Source organism: Manis javanica, chromosome 4 (assembly GCF_040802235.1).
Source record: "Manis javanica isolate MJ-LG chromosome 4, MJ_LKY, whole genome shotgun sequence".
NCBI classification, from domain to species: domain Eukaryota; kingdom Metazoa; phylum Chordata; class Mammalia; order Pholidota; family Manidae; genus Manis; species Manis javanica.
The window spans coordinates 147,708,991-147,725,998 of record NC_133159.1 but is presented as its reverse complement, the minus strand read 5'-3'; the positions used below and the strand labels follow the sequence as shown (position 1 = coordinate 147,725,998).

General features: G+C 36.6%; 1 protein-coding gene across 1 annotated transcript in view; it reads left to right on the top strand.

Moving 5' to 3' along the window:
- The window catches only part of GDPD1 (glycerophosphodiester phosphodiesterase domain containing 1), a 64,148-nt gene that overhangs the window by 39,778 nt on the left and 7,362 nt on the right, over positions 1-17,008 (top strand). Inside the window, exons 5-7 of the mRNA XM_017662580.3 lie at positions 6,404-6,522; positions 7,038-7,127; positions 15,802-15,935. Coding sequence (XP_017518069.2) covers positions 6,404-6,522; positions 7,038-7,127; positions 15,802-15,935 — 343 coding nt within the window. The remainder of the gene's footprint in view (positions 1-6,403; positions 6,523-7,037; positions 7,128-15,801; positions 15,936-17,008) is intronic.

The window sequence follows — 17,008 nt, the reverse complement described above, 5'->3', positions numbered from 1 at the left end:
AGATTTGAAATTGGCCAGTGTGGTTTCTCCTTGATTGGGAAATTTTAGAAGCCAAATTAAAACTTAGAAAATTGTTGGAATTAGCTATCGCTAAGCAATGTTTAGATCTGATATTCATTTGACTTTGCCTTCCAGGTAAGTATCATTAAGCTGTACAGGTCTGAGGAAACACTTTTTAAACTTTTTGTAATTAATGTAATTGTATGCCAGGCTAGTCTAACATTTATCTCATTTGTGGACTTGTATAGGTTAATAAAATGTAAGTGAACTGTTTCCTATTTTTGCCTAGGTAGAACAAAGCCAAAGCTTCACAAAGATTGAAAGATACTTTTGAGAAAAACTGTTTTAATTTTTTCTGGTTTTATATCTTCCTCATAAAGTCATTAAACTTTTGAATGTGAAGAGACCTTTAAGACCATATAATTTTGTCTCCTCCTCATATAGACAAGGGAACTGAGATCTAAAGATTGAGGTCATAGAACAAGTAAATGACACAGCTACAAGTTGGAACTCTGTCTCCTCCCTATCAGGCCAGTGTTCAGCTGCACCATACTGCCTCTCCATGTGAAGAGTGTCTCCAAATGCTTTATTAATAGCAATGCCATGTACTCCCAAGTTCCAGACAACTGTAAAGGACAGTTAACTTTCATTCACATCGCATTCAACTCATACCATAATTAACTTAAGACTGTACCTTAATTGTAAAGCTTACATTTGAAACAGACTAATATATACAACTATAAAAACTTGACTCAGATTAGGCAGAAAGTTGTTCAGTTTTTCTCTGTCCTATTCCTTTGCTCAGAATGCTTGCTCTCACTTTTCATTAAATACTGGGAGATTATCAGCTCTCAGAGGAATACAAAGTCCAGGCTTCTTGCTTTCTTTGTGGTTCACAACTTTCTTGGGGAAGTAATTGTTTTAAAAGGTGCTTTGATGTGCCACAAGCTTCATTAAAAAAGTAAATATAAAGAAGGAATGTAATATGTTAACCAAAGGGTTTAAGAGCTAACCTGCCTACTTGAAAGTAGGCTTTTTTTTTTTTCTTCTTTTTTCTTTTTTTTTTTTTTGAGAGGGCATCTCTCATATTTATTGATCAAATGGTTGTTAACAACAATAAAATTCTGTATAGGGGACTCAATGCACAATCATTAATCCACTCCAAACCTAATTCTCAACAGTCTCCAATCTTCTGAAACATAACAAACAAGTTCTTACATGGTGAACAAATTCTTACATAGTGAATAAGTTCTTACATGGTGAACAGTACAAGGGCAGTCATCACAGAAACTTTCGGTTTTGATCACGCATTATGAACTACAGACAATCAGGTCAAATATGAATATTCGTTTGATTTTTATACTTGATTTATATGTGAATCCCACATTTCTCCCTTATTATTATTATTATTACTTTTATTTTTTATTTATTTATTTTTATTTTATTTTATTTTTTTTGAGAGGGCATCTCTCATATTTATTGATCAAATAGTTGTTAACAACAATAAAATTCAGTATAGGGGGGTCAACGCTCAATGTACAATCATTAATCCATCTCAAGCCTAATTCTCGTCAGTCTCCAATCTTCTGAAGCATAACGAACAAGTTCTTACATGGTGAACGAATTCTTAACATAGTGAATAAATTCTTACATGGCGAACAGTACAAGGGCATTCATCACAGAAACTTTCGGTTTTGATCACGCATTATGACCTATAAACAATCAGGTCAAATATGGATATTCGTTTGATTTTTGTACTTGATTTATATGTTGATCCCACATTTCTCCTATTATTATTATTTTTTTTATTTTTAATAAAATGCTGAAGTGGTAGGTAGATGCAAGATAAAGGTGGAAAACATAGTTTAGTGCTGTAAGAGGGCAAATGTAGATGATCAGATGATCAGGTGTGTGCCTATGGACTAAGTATTAATCCAGGCTAGACAAGGGCAGCAAGACATCCACGGATGCAGAAGATTTCTCTCAAAGCAGGGGGGGTGAGGTTCTGAGCCTCACCTCTGTTGATCCCCAAATTCTCACCTGATGGCCCCCCTGCAACTGTGCCTGTCTTAGGTTGTTCCTCCCTTGAGGAATCTTACCCGTCTCTGGCTAACCAGTCATCTTCCGGGGCCATACAGGGAAATGTAAAGTTGGTGAGTGAGAGAGAAGCCATATTGTTTGCAAACGTTAGCTTTTTACTTCTTTGCAGATTTATGCCCTGTGGCTTCTATGCCCAGCACTTGTCTCGAGGTATCTTTACCACCTGGAGGAATTATCATACTCGGTAAATTCGATATGAGGCACGAATTCTATTTAAGGGTTGTAATTAGGAAGGAAGAAGAAAAGCTATAGATGTAGCATATGAAGGAAACATGGGAGGATTGATTATTTCTTTGACATATCTTCTTGTATAGTACCTTAAGTATGTATAGGTTTTAAACTACTAACTAATTTGCACACACATATTAACATAATAGGAATACGGTGACATAAACAAAGCAAATCTATAATTACCATCCATCTCCAGTAAAGCCAAGAAAACCATTTGTGAAAATTTATCTATGATATGATGGATATTGTCCAACTGTACTTGAACCATCAGACAAATTAAAGCAGCCCATTTCTGGGATCTGTTCACATCCCATATGTTCTTTTAACCATAGATAGTCTATAGCATGAGATTTTGGAGTGCTACAACTTGCACCCCTCCCAACTCCTGGTTGAGTTCCAACAGTACAGATCCGGTCAAATTCGTTGTCTCACTGTATGCACATGCCAGCCTAGACATCTCCTCCTCATTCCTATGGCAAGTCCAGGAGACGGTGGGCTGGATGCAGCCACAACCGCAGCATCGTCCGGATCCCTGTGGAGGCTTTTTGATGGTCATCCCCCGGCACAAGTCCTCCAGAGAGTGCTGATGCTGGAAGCTCCTCCTCATATCGTATCTTAGTTCATTTTCTGGGTATCCAAGCTAGGCCTTGATCTTCTGCATAGAAACAAACAGACCCTTTGCCCACGAAAGTAGGCTTTTTTTAATGGGAAATACGTAATTTGGATAGTCTAGAGTTGACTATAGCGATCAGTTTTAAAGTTCTTGCATGCTAGAGAAGCTGCTCACTCATCCCAAAACCCAGCACATCCTGTGGCATACTCCTTGCCCAGCATCCTTATTTTCCTGTTATTTCTTCTGTCCCTTTTTGTAGTTTTTCCCAGCTGGTTATCCTCTGCCCAGAACAATACTGGAAACAATCTTCTTTCTCAATTCTTTTTCTACATTCAATCCTGGCTGAGGCATCTAATTTAAACATCTTCACATCACTTTAGTACACATTTTCTTTTCTTAGCACACTTTAGTTTCCTTTTGATGCAGTATTATTCATAGTTATAATGTGTCATTTTGCTGTTGTATAGTTTTGTCTGTTTGACCTTTTCCTAAGTTGATCCTTGCTTGCTGCATACATCTTACTTGGGTGTGAATAGCTATTGCCCTTGGCAAGTATTTTGACTGCTAATTTAATTTTCCACACTTAACAAGCTAACAAAATTTCTTTTTTGGTATTTCTTAACTGGAATAGCACTGTCTAGATAGAACTTTCCATAGTGATAGGAATGTTTGCACTGTCTGATAAAATAGCCAATAGCTTCATGTGACTACTGAGCACTTGAAATATGGCTGATGCACCTAAGGAATTGAATTTTTTTATTTAATTTAATTTTAATAGCCCTGTGTGGCTAGTGGCTACCCTATTGAACTGTGCAGGACTAGAACATCATGTTCAGACTTTTTAGATTACAAGATAGAAACCAGTTTACACTAGCTTAAGGGGAAGAAGGATCTATCATTAACTGTCTAGGATGATGGTGAATCTGATATTAAACATTATTGGAACCAGGGGCACAAAAAGAGCTCTTTTTGCTTCATTCCATGGTTCTGCTTCTCTTGGATCTTACCCTCTTCTGTAAATGGATTTGGTCCATGTGATCACTGACAACTGTCAGCTGATACCCTATGTACCTTGTGATGACAGGGGAAAAAGGCAATCTCCCCTGTGAGGAAAAGTTGTAGAGAAAGACACAGATTGGCCCAGCATGGGTCAGCTGTCCATCTTCAGATATTCACTGTGGACAGAGATAGGCTATTATAATTGGCCACACATAGGCCATTTGCCTACTCATGAGTGTAAATGGGGAATGGGTCCTATTTTTGGCAGCTTAATCAGATCAATGTGGAATAAAGGAGGTGCAGTTTTCCAAGGGAAGAAAGGATTCTGGCTAGGTAAAAACAACAGCTAAATTTTTATGTACTAATGTAATTAATTTTATAGTTCAATTCTATAGTCTATAAGTCTAAATTCTTTCAGTTATTAGTGTTAGAAATCCATCTCAAGGTAGTTCAAAAAAATTTTTTTAATAAGAATTTATTGGTTCTTCTAACTAAAACGTCTAGAGGTTATATGTCTTCAGACATGACTGATTACAGTTACTCAAGCAAAAATTGGTTTCTATCTCCATTTCTTGGTCCCACTTTCATCTGTGATCTCAGCGTTGTCCTCAGGCATACCAGCACATACAAGTGGACTTCTGACAGCATCATAAAGTACATGATCCACTCATCCGAGGATTTTAGGAGACCCCTCCTAGTGTCCATACTGTTATGCTTGAAGGGTTACGTGCTCCCTCTGTGGCCGGGGTAGCAGAGCCAAATGATTGACAATCCTATCAGAATGTTCCAGAGCCCCACCTGAATTACAAGGAGAAGGAAATAGGCAACAAAAGTAGAATACAGAGGAGATAAGACAGTAACAATTTTTTTTCATTCACATGCTGCTTTTCACATGAGTCTTGATTATAAATGATTTTCTGACATGGATTTAATTTACTTTTTGGATATGCTTCTTTGTTTTGATTTGCCTTTTAATAAGGGCAAAATAAAGGGTCTTTCACCATTTTGTTATTCACAGATTAGTGGAATTGAAGTTTCAGATGGAAGGGAAAATTATAAAGTAGTTTCACAGTATATAGTTAAATGATTTTATAATAGTTATATATGTCATATAAATTTTATAATAGCTACATAGTATATAATAGTTTTATAGCATAGTATAGTATATAAATGATGAGAGGCAAAGGGACTAATGAAAGAATAAAGAAAATAGCCCTCAGGAAATACAAAGAATTGTTCAAATCCTCTTCTGATTTTTTCATGATCCAATTTTCTTTGAATAACTGCATTGATATAGTTCTTCAACACATTACTAAATTAGCCTGTATTTCCCTTGCCTGAATATATTATTCTCAATCTCTGAAAAATTCATTGATATCATAGCAAAATTTTAGAAACAATCTCAATATCCACTAGTAGGATGTGAGGAGGGAGAACAATTTCTTCCTTCTACCCTTCTAGGTACTCAGCTGGTGCTCTGTAACAAGAGATTAATAAGAGAAAAACAAACAAATTTATTAATATGTATGTCTCATGGGAGAAACTCATGGATGAGTAACTCAAAGGAGCCGCTAGAACTTGAGTTTTTATAACATCTTAAAAAAACAATAAATTTTCAGAGAAGTGACAAGGCAAAGGAAAAGGACTTTAAGTTTCTAAAGTGGCAATTTTGGGGAATGTATGGGGGAATAATGGAAGATAAAGGCTGGTCAGGAGCATGTTATGTAGATTCCTTTGATGCTGATAAGGGTCTAGAGTTGTTTGTGATTATTTTGTACAAATTTAAGTCGTGTTTTTAGTCAAATGGGGGAAGGCAGAGAGCTTTTCTTGTGTCTTAGTTTTCTTAAGTTCAAAATAATCCTTATGCCTAAGTGGCACATTCTGTAGCAGCAAACTGTGCTACCCTTCAAGGGGGATATTAAATTAAAATAATTAAACTGTTGTATAGCTACTCAGTGGAATATTTTAAAACCTTTTAAAATAATAATTGTAGAATAAGATCAGTTGATTCTATCAGTGTAATATCATGGTTATAATACTGTAATAATAGTTTTACAAGGAGTTGCCGCTGGGAAATATGGGTAAAGGATGCACAGATCTCTGTATTTTTCTTACAACTATATGTGAATCAAGAGCTCAAAAAGTTTAATGAACAAATTTAAAAATTATAATTTATATAGTGTAATAACATGCAATACTTATCTTTACTTATGTAAAAAGATCAGGTTAAAATCAATTGTACACTATATTATAACTTTTTAAAATTACACATTGAAAAAACGAGTAGAGAAGGTGCACCAAACGGTCACAAAGTTGCTGGATTTTAGATAATTTTTCCTTTCTTTATACTTTTCATCATTTTATAACTGTCCTACTATGAATACATACTATAACTTTTCTAATCATCAAAAAAGTAAAAGTTATCTTTTAAAAATACCTTTAAAAATCTTGCTTTCTCAGCATGCCAATGTGAAGGAAAAGATAACCGAATCCCATTACTGAAGGAAGTTTTTGAGGCCTTTCCTAACACTCCCATTAACATCGATATCAAAGTCAACAACAATGTGCTGATTAAGAAGGTACTTAAGGCATTGCCTCCTCTGGGTGTGTTGCATCCAATTTCACAAACTAAATAAAGCTAGAGTAGGTGACTGCATAGATTAATATTGCTCAAGGAAATGTGATACTATAAGGATCAGTATTGCTATGAATAATGCCCTTGTAGAAGAGATCACTTTACCATAGGAAAGCCTATTTTCAGAGTGAGTTGTCATGTCTCAGTCATGGATAAATGTGAGCTCCTGTGAACCAACTGTTCTGGCATTAATATTATTAACTTCTTCTAGTTTAACTTGTCTCCTTTGTAGTTGTAGTTTATGTCAAATTACTAAATAGTTGTATTCTATTAACTAAATCATATAATAGTAAAATGTAAGTAATTTCTTATATTTTATAAAATAGTCTGTATATCGGTTCTTCCAACATTTTTACTATTCACTGGCAGATAGTTAATTGTAATCCAATTTTTAAGTGAAATAATATAAGTGGGTTTACAAATAGGCACATGCATCAACTTTTGAATTTTTGTATGTAGGTTTCAGAGTTGGTGAAGCAGTACAGACGAGAACACATAACGGTGTGGGGTAATGCCAGTTATGAAATTGTAGAAAAGTGCTACAAAGAGGTAAGCTTCTGAAATGATTCAGAAAAATCCATCTTTGTTGTTGTATAAATGTAATTACAGTAATAATTTTTAAAAATTATTTCATAGCTTTGATACAAAGACAGATGAAAGCCATTAACCAGAAGTTTACTAATAGAGATAGTGGACTTATAGATAATAGATTTATAGCAGTACCCCCTTATCTGAGGAGGATATGTTCCAGTACCTCCAGTGGGTGCCTGAAACCATAGATAGTACTATACCCCTGTATGTACTGTGGTTTTTCCTACACATATGTACCTGTGATAACTTTAATTTGTAAATGAGGTACAGTAGGAGATTAATAGAAGTAACTAATAATAAAATTATATATTATAATTATATATATTATAGACAATACATACAATAAAAACAAGTATAATATAATAAAATAATAATTATTATACATAGTAATAATTATATACTGTAATACAAGTCATGTGAATGTGCTCTCTCAAAAATACTTTGTACTGTTTTACTCTCCTGTGATGATGTGAGATGATAAAGTGCCCGTGTGGTGAGATGAAGTGAAGTGATACATAGGCATTGTGATGTAGTGTTAGGCCACTACTGATCTCCTGATGATATGTCAGGAGGAGGGTCACCTGCTCCTGGACTGTGGTGACCTGCATAACTGAAACCACAGGCAAGGGGCGCTACTGTGATAGAGATAATGGACTCTACAACTTAAATTCAGTATGATTGGACTGGCTTACAGAATTTTTATTTTCACATGCTAAAAGCAGCTGTTTGCCAACATTATATATATATATATTATAAACAAAACATAGTTCCTATTTTTTAATGTCTGTTTTTTGTTAAATAATTATACAACTTTGAATTAAAGAAAGTATTTAGTCCTTCAGTTCTGTAGATTAAGCTTTTCTTTACCCTACCTTATCAAATAGAATTAATCAAATTAAGCCAGGATCATGTTTATCAGTTAGTATAAAGTGTTTTTCTTAGTGTATGAATTTGCAGAAATCAAGGTGTTTCAAGGACTTGTATTTTGTGTTGCAGGTGAAACGAGCTGTATATAAATGAACCAAAAATAATACAAAGCAGCATGTGAACATAGGGGAAAAGAAATTCTTAAACTTTTGTATTCAAAAAATAAAGAAGTGGGTAATTTAGAGTTGATACTTAAATTATTTTTTGCATAATTTTTTTAATATGTTATCGCTATATAGAAAAATTCAATTCTACCATAAATTTTATTTGTTTTAAAGACAAATATAAGAGGGGCCTGGGGTGGGGGGGGTAGTTGTCTACTAAGTGTAGAGTTTCAGTTTTGCAAGATGAAAATAGTATATATGTATAAGCTGGTATTCTAAGGGTTTTGAGATCTTGAACACATTTTCCAATTGAAATTTTAAATGGTTCACTAGATTCTTGGATTAAATTACAAACTCATATTATATTTGGTGCTTAATATAGGTCAAAGATGATATTTACAATAGTGTATATTTATATCTATATTCATATTTTAAATATAATATCTATTTATAGATATTCATATCTGTCATATCCTATTAAAAAATATATAAGTAGGACTGGGGCTCAAGACACCAGCATGAGTAGGGCGGCGGAAATCTCCTCCCAAAACCATATATATTTTTGAAAATACAACCAATACAACTATTCGTAAAAGAGAGACCAGAAGATACAGTACGACAGCCAGGCTACATCTACATCTGTGAGAACTCAGCATCTCACAAAAAGGATAAGATACAAAGCCATGACCCAGCGGGACCTGAGCACTCCCCCCACCCCAGCTCACTGGCAGGAGGAAAAGAATCAGAGTGAAGAGGGACTGGAAGCACAGGACTGCTAAATAACCAGCCCTAGTAATATGCACTGGGAGCACAGACACACATTGCATGGTGTACTGGATATTAGAGAAATGGAAAAGTAAATTCTGAGACAGAGACTGCGAGCAGGTCCCCACAACCAGCTCCCCTGGGACAAAAGAAAAGTGGGTACTTTTTAAAAGTCTTAAAGGGACAAGGGCTCAACAGCTGGACAAAATCATCCCAGCACACTCAGCCCAAGCAGGCTGGGAATCTTGAGGAACTTCAAGCCCCCTAACCCCCTGGGGGGTAAAGCAGCCCCAAAGACCCTCACAGCGATAAGTAGCCTGCTATTTATTCCCCCGGCCAGCACTGCAAGCAAACCGGCTGACATGCCACAACTGTGGAGCAGCTGGAGAACAGCACTGCCCACAGCAATGACACAGAGTCTCCTCCCAGTGTGCAGCTAACTGGGACAGACGGAGGAAGCCAGAACAAGGTCCGGAAGGCACAAAGGGGCTCCATTCTCACAGGAAAACACACCTGGCATGTCTGCCACTCTCCACAGTGCACTAGGCTATCCTGAGGGACACCCCGCCCATGGCAGCTAAGGAGATTATACAAGACACTGCTCCCGGTGAGCGGGTAACCAGCACAGGCAGCGGAAGCCGGAGCAAGGTCCAGAAGGGGCGCCATTCTCGCAGGAGAACACACCCAGTGCAGCTGTGACTCCCGCACTGCGCTAGGCTATACCGAGGGCGGCCCTGCCACGGCAGCTCAGGGGATTATCCCAGAGACTGCTCCCAGTGTGTGGGTAGATGGCACAGGCAGCAGAAGCCGGAGCAAGGTCCAGAAGGCATGAAGGGGTGCTGTTCTCACAGGAGAACACACCCAGTGCAGCTGCCATCCCCCACAGTGTACTAGCTATCCCGAGGGCCGCCCTGCCCACAGCAGCTCAGGAGATTATCCCAGAGACTGCTCCCAGTGTGCGGGTAACTGGCACAGGCAGCAGAGAGGGGCAGGGCAACCAACAAGCAAGAAGGGACTTTGTTCTCCCAGCTGACACACATAACATCTACCTGCAACCACTTCTATCGCCATGAAAAGGCAGAAGAATCTGGTCCAGTCAAAAATCACTTAAACAACTCCAGAGAGAGGGCCTGGTGAGATAGATATAACCAATATTCCTGAAAAAGAATTCAAAATAGAAGTCACAATCATGCTGATGGGCCTGCAGAGAAATATGCATGAGCAAAGGGATGAAGTCCGGAAAGAGACAACAGAAATGAAACACTCAATAGAAAATTTTAAGAGCAGACTGGACAAGGTGCAACAGATGCTTAATGGAATAGAAATCAGAGAACAGGAATACAGAGAAGCTGAGGCAGAGATAAAAGGATCTCTAGGAATGAAAGAATATTAAGAGAACTGTGTGATCAATCCAAATGGAACAATATTCACATTATAGGGGAACCAGAAAAAGAAGAGAGAGAAAAAGGGATAGAAATTGTCTTTGAAGAAACAATTGCTAAAAACTTCCACAAGCTGCGGACGGAAGAAGTCTCTGAGACCATGGAAGTCCACAGATCTCCTAACACAAGGGACCCAAGGAGAACAACACCAAGACATATAATAATTAAAATGGCAAAGACAGAGTATTAAAGGCAGCCAGAGAGAGTAAAAAGATTACCTCCAAAGGAAACCCCATCAGGCTCTCATCAGAATTCTCAACAGAAACCTTACAGGCCAAAAGACAATAGCATAATATATTTAATGCAATGTAACAGAAGGGGCTTGAACCAAGAATACCATATCCAGCATGATTATCATTTCTATTTGAGGGAGGGATTAAATAATTTCCAGACAAGCAAAAGTTGAAGAAATTTGCCTCCCACAAACCATCTCTACAGGATATTTTAAAGGGACTACTGAGGACAGAAGCACTCCTAAGGCTAAATAGGTGTCACCAGAGAAAATAAAATCACAGCAAAGAAAGCAGACCAACCAAATACTAACTAAAGGCAAAAAATAAAATCAACTATCCACAAAAGCAGTCAAAGGAGACACAAAAGAGTACAGAATAAAACACCTAACATATAAAGAATGGAGGAGGAAGAATAAGAAGAGAGAGAAATAAAGAATCATCAGACTGTGTTTATAATAGCTTACTAAGAGAGTTAAGTTAGATGGTTTGTTAGTAAAGAAGCTACCTTTGAACCTTTGGTAACCACAAATCCAAAGCATGCAATGGTAATAAGTGCATATCTTTCAATAATTACCCTAAATATAAATGGACTGAATGCACCAATCAAAAGACACAGAGTAATAGGATAGAGATAAAAGAGCAAAACCCATCTATATGCTGTTTACAAGAGACTCACCTCAGACCCAAAGATATATATAGACTAAAAGTGAAGGGATGCAAAAAGATATTTCATGCAAACAATAGGGAGACAAAAGCAGGTGTTGCAGTACTTGTATCAGACAAAATAGACTTCAAAACAAAGAAAGTAACAACAGATAAAGAAGGACATTACATAATGATAAAGGGGTCAGTCCAACAAGAGGATATAACCATTATAAATATCTATGCACCCAATACAGGAGCACCGACATATGTGAAACAAATACTAACAGAATTAAAGGAGGAAATAAAAGGCAATGCATTCATTTTAGGAGACTTCAGCACACCACTCACTCCCAAAGGACAGATCAACTAGAAAGAAAATAAGTAAGGACACAGAGGCACTGAACAACACACTAGAACAGATGTACCTCACAGACATCTACAGAACTCTACACCCAAAAGCAGCAGGATACACATCCTTCTCAAGTACACATGGAACATTTTCCAGAATAGACCACATACTAGGCCACAAAAAGAGCCTCAGTAAATTGAAAAAGATTGAAATTCTACCAACCAACTTCTCAGATTACAAAGGTATAAAACTAGAAATAAATTGTACAAAGAAAGCAAAAAGGCTCACAAACACATGGAGGCTTAACAACATGCTTCTAAATAATCAGTGGATCAACAACCAAATTAAAACAGAGATCAAGCAATATATGGAGACAAATGACAACAACAGCACAAAGCTCCAACTTCTGTGGGAAGTAGCAGAGGCAGTTCTAAGAGGAAAGTATATAGCAATCCAAGCCTATTTAAAGAAGGAAGAACAATCCCAAATGAATAGTCTAAAGTCACAATTATTGAACCTGGAAAAAGAAGAACAAATGAGGCCTAAAGTCAGCAGAAGGAGGGACATAATAAAGATCAGAGAAGATAAAATAAAACTGAGGAGAATAAAACAGTAGAAAAAATCAATGAAACCAACAGCTGGTTCTTTGAGAAAATAAACAAAATAGATAAACCCATAGCCAGACTTACTAAGAGAAAAAGAGAATCTACACACATAAACAGAATCAGAAAGGAGAAAGGAAAAATCATGATGGACCCCACAGAAATACAAGGAATTATTAGAGGATACTATGGAAATCTATATGCCAACAAGCTGGAAAACCTAGAAGAAATGCACAGCTTCTTAGAAAAATACAACCTTCCAAGACTGACCAAGGAGGAACAGAAAATCTAAACATACCAATTACCAGCAATGAAATTTAATTGGTAATCAAAAAACTACCCAAGAACCAAACCCCCAGGCCAATGAATTCACCACTGAATTTTGTCAGACATATAGAGAAGACATAATACTCATTCTCCTTAAAGTTTTCCAAAAAGTAGAAGAGGAGGGAATACTTCCAAACTCATTCTAGGAAGCCAGCATCATTCTAATACCAAAACCAGGCAAAGATCACACAAAAAAAGAAAATTACAGACCAATATCCCTGATGAACATAGATGCAAAAATACTCAACAAAATATTAGCAAACCGAATTCAAAAATACATCAAGGGGATCATACACCATGACCAAGTGGGATTCATCTCAGGGATGCAAGGATGGTACAACATTCGAAAATCCATCAACATCATCCACCACATCAACAAAAAGAACAAAAACGACATAATCATCTCCATAGATGCTGAAAAAGCACTTGGCAAAATTCAACATCCATTCATGATAAAAAAACTCTCAACAAAATGGGTATGGAGGGCAAGTACCTCAACATAATAAAGGCCATATATGACAAACCCACAGCCATCATTATACTTAACAGCGAGAAGCTGAAAGCTTTTCTCCTAAGATCAGAAAGAAGATGGGGATGCCCACTCTCCCCACTGTTATTCAGCATAGTACTGGAGGTCCTAGCCATGGCAATCAGACAAAACAGAAATACAAGGAATCCAGATTTGTAAAGAAGTCAAACTGTCACTATTTGCAGATGACATGATATTGTACATAAAAAACCCTAAAGACTCCTCTCCAAAACTACTAGAACTAATATTGGAATTCAGCAAAGTTGCAGGATACAAAATTAATACACAGAAATCTGTTGCTTTCCTATATACTAAGAATGAGCTAGCAGGAAGAGAAATCAGGAAAACAATTCCGTTCACAATTGCATCAAAAAGAATAAAATAGCTAGGAATAAACCTAACTGAGGAAGTGAAAGACCTATACCCTTAAAATCACAAGACACTCTTAAGAGAATTAAACAGGACATTAACAAATGGAAACGCATTCTATTCTCTTTGCTAGGAAGAATTAATATTGTTAAAATGGCCATCCTGCCTAAAGCAATCTACAGATTCGATGCAATTCCTATCAAAATACCAACAGCATTCTTAAACGAACTGGAACAAATAGTTCAAAAATTCATATGGAACCACAAAAGCCCCTGAATAGCCAAAGCAATCCTGAGAAGGTAGAATAAAGCAGGGGGGATCTCACTTCCCAACTTCATGCTCTACTACAAAGCCACAGTAATCAAGACAATTTGGTACTGGCACAGGAAGACCCACAGACCAGTGGCACAGAATAGAGAGTCCAAATGACCCAAACATATATGGTCAATTAATATACGATACAGGAGTCATGGACATACAATGGAGAAACGACAGCCTCTTCAATGGCTGGTGTTGCCAAAACTGGACAGCTACATGTAAGAGAATGAAACTGGATCATTGTCTAACCCCATACATACAAGTAAATTTGGATTGGATCAAAGACCTGAATGTAACTCATACATAAAACTCTTAGAAATAAACATAGGCAAAAATCTCTTGGACATAAACATCAGCAACTTCTTCATGAATATATCTCCCCGGGCAAGGGAAACAATGCAAAAATGAACAAGTGGGACTATATGAAACTGAAAAGCTTCTGTACAGCAAAGGACACCATCAACAGAACAAAAAGGCATCCTACAGTATGGGAGAATATATTCATAAATGACATATCCGATAAAGGGTTGACATCCAAAATACATAAAGACCTCACGCACCTCAACAAACAAACAGCACATAATCCAATTAAAAAATGGGTGGAGGATCTGAACAGACACTTCTTCAAAGAAGAAATTCAGATGGCCAACAGGCACATGAAAAGATGCTCCACATCGCTAATCATCAGAGAAATGCAAATTAAAACCACAATGAGATATCATCTCACACCAGTAAGGATCGCCACCATCCAAAAGACAAACAACAACAAATGTTGGTGAGGTTGTGGGGAAAGGGGAACCTTCCTACACTGCTGGTGGGAATGTAAATTAGTTTAACCATTGTGGAAAGCAGTATGGAGGTTCCTCAAAAAGCTCAAAATAGAAATACCATTTGACCCAGGAATTCCACTCCTAGGAATTTACCCTAAGAATGCACCAGCCCAGTTTGAAAAAGGCATATGCACCCCTATGTCTATCTCAGCACTATTTACAATAGCCAAGAAATAGAAGTAACCTAAGTGTCCATCAGTAGATGAATGGGTAAAGAAGATGTGTACATATACACAATGGAATATCATTCAGCCATAAGAAGAAAACAGATCCTACCATTTGCAACAACACGGATGGAGCTAGAGGGTATTATGCTCCGTGAAATAAGCAGATGGAGAAAGACAAGTATCAAATGATTTCACTCATCTGTGGAGTATAAGAACAAAGAAAAAACTGAAGGAACAAAACAGCAGCAGACTCACAGAACCCAAGAATGGACTAACAGTTACCAAAGGGAAAGGGACCGGGGAGGATGGGTGGGAAGGGAGGGAGAAGGGGAAAAAAGGGGCATTATTATTAGCAGACATAATGTAGTGGGGGGCATGGGGAGGGCAGTACAACACAGAGAAGACAAGTAGTGACTCTATAGCATCTTACTACGCTGATGGACAGTGACTGTAATGGGGTATGTGGTGGGGACTTGATGATGGGGGGAATCTAGTAACCATAATGTTGCTCATGTATTTCTAGATTAATGATACCAAAATTAAAAAATACGTATATATAAGTATATATCTATAAATATAAATACTTACATATCTATACCTGAATATAGATTTAAAATATATATGAATATATGTATAGATATATAGTTACCTTTTTTTGGAGTAAGGTTATTGAATATTTTGTATCTTTATTTCTTTATTTTGTTCCATTAGATTCAGTATGTTTAATCTTTAGTGATACATGCTATCACCAACAGAGATAAGTGGTGTTGCAAAAGCAGAGAGTAGGGAATAGATAAATTTTAATATCATCAATTAACTATATAGGGCTCCATGGTAGATTCCGATCCACTGGTCGAGGACTCGCCGTTTCTAAGTGAGGTGTGTTTGGGAATGGATATTGATAATTCAGGGAGTACCTTTAACAAATGTCAAGATGCAGTCCTGGGGAATTTTGAGGGTGTGAAATAATCCTCTTTTATTCAAGCAGCTATAAAGTAACATATAATATTGTTTGTGTCTTTTAGAACTCAGATATTCCTATACTTTTCAGTGTGCAACGTGTTTTGCTTGTTCTTGGCCTGTTCTTCACTGGTCTCTTGCCGTTTGTGCCTATTCGAGAACAGTTTTTTGAAATCCCAATGCCTTCTATCATATTGAAGTAAGTGGTTCCCTGTTTTCATCAATTATCAATTACAGGAGGACTAAGATAAAGGCTCATTAATAACACTGTCAGTGATAAAGAATGGCTTGCTATAGTTATTTCTGTGTTTGATTAGCTGACCTACATTAACAATGCTTTTTGATATAATTATGACACATCCTCTAAAATGAATAAGTGATTATAAGTATTTAATCTGGACCCATTTCAGGAAACAGTAACTGTGCCTGTTAAAAGAAGTATTCAGAAGTCAGGTTAAAAGAACTGGACTTAATTTTTGAAGCTAATGATTCTTTTATTCTAATACCTAATAGCAATTGTCTTCCAACTTCCTTTCTATTTCTTTGATAACTTGTAATGGAAATTCCATTAAGCTTTAAATTCACCACTAGTATTAATACATTTAGGAAGCTAAACCACTAGACCACCACCACAACAACCAAAAAAACCTCTGGAGGTAAGAGAAAGGAAAGGATAGTATTAGTTTATATAAGATACTTCTTTTCTAATATAATTTCTCTACTGGGTATAAAGCCTTGCTTTTCACACACTAATTTAGTACAAGATAAAAATATATAAAACACTTAGCATTTCCTGGCAAATAATAAGCATGCAATAAATGATAGCTTTTATTGTTAAATTATCTTTATCATTTTCACTAAATAAAGATAGCTTCATCTCACAATCCTGCACTCTCAGAATGTGATTTCTAACTGTACATTTTTAATAGTAACTACATCATGACAAAGGAATTTGGAGCTTCTGGGGAGGTCATTTAAATGTGATTTCACCTGTATGAAACATTTTTCATCCCCAAATAGAACTTTAAAAAAAAAATCAAGCCAAACATTAGTGCAGCAGTCATTGGAAAATATTGGCAAGATAAACTATTTAGTCAATCCTTTCGTACTCAGCATCTATGTTCCATGCTTATTTTCTAATTTGGGTTTCTTAGTGATGAGTATGTTTATTTTATTTATTCCCAATTATATTTATTAGCAGTCTTTGTAGCTATTTCTCAGACAAAACAACAGAAGTCACTTCTTATCTACAAAGAAACCATTTTTTATTTG